This window comes from Micromesistius poutassou (genome assembly GCF_964030765.1).
Source record: "Micromesistius poutassou genome assembly, chromosome: 16".
In the NCBI taxonomy this organism is placed as follows: Eukaryota; Metazoa; Chordata; class Actinopteri; order Gadiformes; family Gadidae; genus Micromesistius; species Micromesistius poutassou.
In genome coordinates this window covers 15,427,111-15,431,847 of record NC_140286.1, presented here as the reverse complement: position 1 = coordinate 15,431,847, position 4,737 = coordinate 15,427,111, and the positions used below count along the sequence as shown (strand labels likewise).

General features: G+C 43.2%; 1 protein-coding gene across 1 annotated transcript; it reads left to right on the top strand.

Annotated features, from left to right (window-relative positions):
• Positions 1–1,216: 1,216 nt before the first annotated feature.
• On the top strand, positions 1,217–4,177 carry LOC311360693 (uncharacterized protein; the record flags this gene model as incomplete). Its single annotated transcript, XM_084480803.1, has 9 exons — positions 1,217–1,293; positions 1,406–1,678; positions 1,788–1,881; positions 1,976–2,043; positions 2,168–2,416; positions 2,532–2,591; positions 2,712–2,858; positions 2,965–3,030; positions 4,016–4,177. Exons 2-9 carry the CDS (start codon positions 1,493–1,495, stop codon positions 4,175–4,177), a joined length of 1,032 nt encoding a protein of 343 aa, XP_084336929.1. The 5' UTR covers positions 1,217–1,293; positions 1,406–1,492.
• Between the last annotated feature and the right edge of the window lie 560 nt (positions 4,178–4,737).

The window sequence follows — 4,737 nt, the reverse complement described above, 5'->3', positions numbered from 1 at the left end:
CTCTATCTATCTATCCATCGATCTATCTATCGATTTACTTGGACGCTTGATCCTCCTTGGAACGACGGTGAGTTTATTTCTCATACTTCATTTATCATTCCATTTAAACGTGTGGTAGTAAAGATGCAAGTATGTTTCATTACAGGTTTCATTCGCTTTTTCTAATCTTATTCTGTTTATATGTCTTTAGATGCCTCGCGGCAAGTCGTACCGTCTCTCTCAGGCGGCCAAGAGGAGAGAGGCAGCCCTACGTCCCGTCGACGTGGAACTGTCGTTTGACCGTCCCGAGTTTGTTGCACGTAAGTAGGGAGTTGGGTTTTTTCCATTGTCATCAAGTTCTATGTGCACAGTGAAGCTTTTGAAATTGTAAATGAGGTCAATATTTGTGTAATCTAGATGAGTAATATTATTACTAATATAGTATATACTATATTTAAGCAATAGATCACGCCAGGCTGTGGTATACGGTCATTATACCACAGTTAAGGGGCGTTGTCCATCCCGCCGCGCAGCGGAGGGCGGCGACCCCCTTCACTCTGGTGATTTTGCTACCTAGTGGTTCTGCGCATGCGCATGACGACGCTATTGATCCGCGGTGTAGTATTGGTGTAAAATATACATACTGTACCCCTTAACTCTCCAATAAAGACGTTATAATACAGTATCAGAGTCTATAGAATGATGCTACCCTATCAAAAAGTGATACCTTATGTGTTTGGTAGCGTATGTAATCTGTTGATTGACTGCCTCTATCAAGCGATGCTCCCACTACAGAAACATGTTATTTTACACCACTACTCACTCCATGTACACTGTAAGAATACTGGGAGCATATTTTGATACTGTATTATAACGTCTTTATTGGAGATTTCAGGGGTACAGTATGTGTATTTTACACCAAATACTCAATACTATCGAGCAGTTCACTCACCGTGTGCCTATTGCTTTACAACATTTCCACCCTCTCCAGCAATGGAGAGGGTGTTTTTAGGCTTCAGTGAACTATTCTATTGCTTTTATATATAAATAAACAACAGTTCAAGTTAGGCGCGGAGTGATACTGAACTCTGTAAACCAAACGGGCGTCATAGCTGTGTGTATATGCTCAATATACAACAGTTGGGAACCAATCAGATTGCTTGATTTAAGCCATCCGTTTTATAAATACTAATATACTTCTTTTTGTGAATAGGCTGTGGTACAGGGACACGCCGTCGTGTGACCCAGTACCCGGTGTCTGTGTCAGGCAAGACACACAAGCTCTTCGTTCCTGCGCATTCGGCTGATAAGAAGGTAATTGATTGTTTAAGAATGTGTTAATAATTTTTAACAAATTTTTTAATTTTTTTATTTTTTTTTTTAAATTGAAAAACATGATTTCTAAATAGGTTTTTCTATGTTTCAGTTTGTTCTTATCATAGGGGATTCCCATCTGCGCCCCTTTGCCGATGGAACGGTCGGGATTTCCAAGGGAAGGCTTTCCTTTGGGATCATGACGACCCCTGGGGCCAGCGCGTCTCATCTTAGGACGGAGCTGGTCCACGCTACGCTACCCCGGACACCCGATGCAGTCTGCATCCTGGCCCCCGGTAACAACCTGACCACCAGCACTACTCATGAATTGGCTGGTCAAGAGTTTGGGAAGCTCTTGATTAGTGCAAGTCAGCGTTGGCAGAATGTAAGTAATTTAGTTGATTGTGTGTATTTTGTTCAGTTCTTAAAATGCGTTAATGACGTGTTGCAGTACAGCGTACATGTGTTTAAATGGAATGTCATTGTCTTTCAAGGTTTTTGTCGTGGATTTCGTTCCACGCCTGAGTGTCGCTCCAGAGCTGCAGGAGCACATGAGCCGGGAGTTTCGTTCTGTGGCCAAGTCCATGGGTATGTTTCAAACAGATGTTTGCGTTACATGCTTACTTTATTTGTTGATATATGTAAGTATATGAATGATTTATATATATTTATCATTTCTTAGGTATGGCGTACTACTCGACGTTCGAACACTTCCCCTTCAGCGACCTGAATCTCTGGGTCAGGGATAGTGTAAGTAGCATATACTGTGTGCAAAGAAGGTTGATGATTTACACTCATTTGTAGTTGAATTGATAGTATTATTTATTGAAAGTTGATGTTATTGTTAGTGAGTGTATTATTCTATCCTTTTCAGGTTCACTTGAGCGACGAGGCTGGCATGGGCATTTTTGCCGAGTTGCTGTGGCATGCTGCCTACACGCAACTGGACGTGCCAGTGCCGGCGCCAGCACCAAAGGCGCCGGATGTTCCCGTGCCTGTGCCAGCACCGGCACAGGCGCGACCAGCATCGCCGGGTCCAATCACCCCTCCAAGGGTGATTGTGAGGGATTCTCCCTCTTCTCCCCCCTGCGATGTCTGGATGGAAGTGGTGAACGGCAAGAAGGTAATATTGGCATACAGTACTTCCCACTCATATTTGCAAAATAGTTGATGGTTGAAATTCAAAAATGTTCACCATGCATTCATTTTAATCAAATAATTGTTATTTGTCATTGCAGAGGATCCAATCTGCGGATCAGCTCTTCAGGCCCTCAAAGAGACGTGTGGTTCGGCATCAGGTTTGTAGTATATATTGTAACGTTAATTGTTAACATATGTATATCGATTGTATATCTGTGCACATTGATTTACTCAATAGCAATTGTGACTAATATTCTGTTTCTGTGTTTATTTCACAGGAGGACGGACGTGCCATCGTGCTGAAGGATTGTTTCATCCCACTCAATCCTGTCCACTTCAGCACCGCCATGTTGGCTGCGATGGACGCCGTGGTTCCAGCTCATCTTTCGAGCCCTGACTGCCCAGCCGTTCCACAACACACAAAGGTAAGTTGAAAATGTGACGTTTTGATTGAGGTCTTTTAAAACTATTGTCTCCCTTAAAACACTCCTTTTATATGTTCTAAAAGTGTGTTTGATTTTCTTTAATCAGACACGGTGTGTGGTGGAGCGACGTCCGAAACGTGTGGCCTGCAAGAGGAGACCTGCATTGTGCCAGGTTTGTCTTTATTTCATTAATGTAATCACTGAATTGCGCAGTACAAATGGTAGGCACCGATAATGCAATAGTTTCTTTGCTTTACTTGTTTAGTACTTTGGCAAGTATTGAAAACAATTAATAAAATACATGGTTTTGTTTTGTGTAAACAGGTCAAGGCCAGTGGCGTCAATTCAGCCAAAGCTAAGGTATGGCAAGGTTACTAGTCACATGACTTAACTACAGTATCAATCAATATACATGCCCAGCAAATAATCATAACAAAAGTGACAAGTCTGCTATGTAGCTTTTCTGTGTGGTTAGGAAAATTTGAACTTTTTCAAATGCAGCCTCACTCACATCCCGCTAGCGCAAGTAACTATGGACACAAACACATTCTGGGCTTCTGGGGAAGAATAGTGCGCATACCTGCGTTCCTGTTTGCTTTTCACGTTCCTGTCATCTGTTGCAATAACGTCCAAAAGTTCAAGGAAATTTCCTTTATTTTCATCCTCATCTCTCTCGTTGTGGCCACGGAGAGGGAGGGCCTGTCTTCCCAGAAATGACGTGATTTTGAACAAGGATTTGACGTGAGCCCGGTTCTCCTGCACCTCATCTGTCCTGTTTGCGTCAATCCGACTTGCGATGGATTCCTTATGTCCGCTGATCACAGCCTTAAAGTTAGACCACGCTAATGCAGCACAATTGTGTCTACTGCTCCCTTGATGATCCCGGAGATTTTTTTTCATGTTCTTCCAACATGTGTATCCAGTGTCTATGAACACACGCAGTCCATGCCTGTCACCTGTTAAAGTTGAGGCTCCTCCAAAATGACGGCATGCAAAGCAATAAACTGCATCTTCTTGCGCAGAATATTCAACCCAGTCATATTCCTGATACACACTGACATTAAAGCGTCTTCCATTTCTAGTTGGGAAGTGGGTCAAACGAGGACGCCTGAGTCCGTCTGTTTTACATCCACTAATATCCTTCTTCTCTGCTCCAGTTGACCCAGAGGCTGCTACTGCTGCTGCACCCGGGCCTTGACCTTCCTTATCGCTGTCCACGTCTGATCCAGCTCTTTCAATCTGAGAAATTGGTGGGGACTCAGACTCGGATTCAATTCGAGAAGTCGGTGTGGACGAGTTCTCAGCCTCCATGCATGTAGTCTCCGTCTCCCTGTTAGCATCTGCATCCCTGGCGCAGGTGCTGGAGTGGCTAACAGCCTCGTTAACAGCTTGAATCCCACCTTCACTACCTGGTCCTTCTCCCTCTGCTGCTGGGGCAACATTGGAGCCATCACCTTCACCTGCCTTTTTTTTGATAAAAAAAGATTCTAAAGTTCTTTGCTTTCTTTTCATTTTAGTTAATTAGCTTAGCCGAAAAATAAAAAAAACCGCGATAACATGACCCGCTCTGACCTCCGGCGGCTTCTCGTCAGGAGATACCACATTTCAAGATAGGGAGGGGGGATACGTTACGATAAGTATTGGGAAAGATAATATCTAGACTAGAGAAATCGATTGTGTTGTTCTGATTTTCATTTGTATTTAATTTATATGTATTAAATAATAGAATAATCAATACAAATTGACACAGAGTAATTCCATAAATTTATTTTTTTTAAACGAACATTTACATTTTCCCCTGGAGCCAAGGTGTGGCAGCTGCCATACCTTGCCATACCCAATTGACGCCTCTGGTCAAGGCGGCACCCAGCGTTGGGGT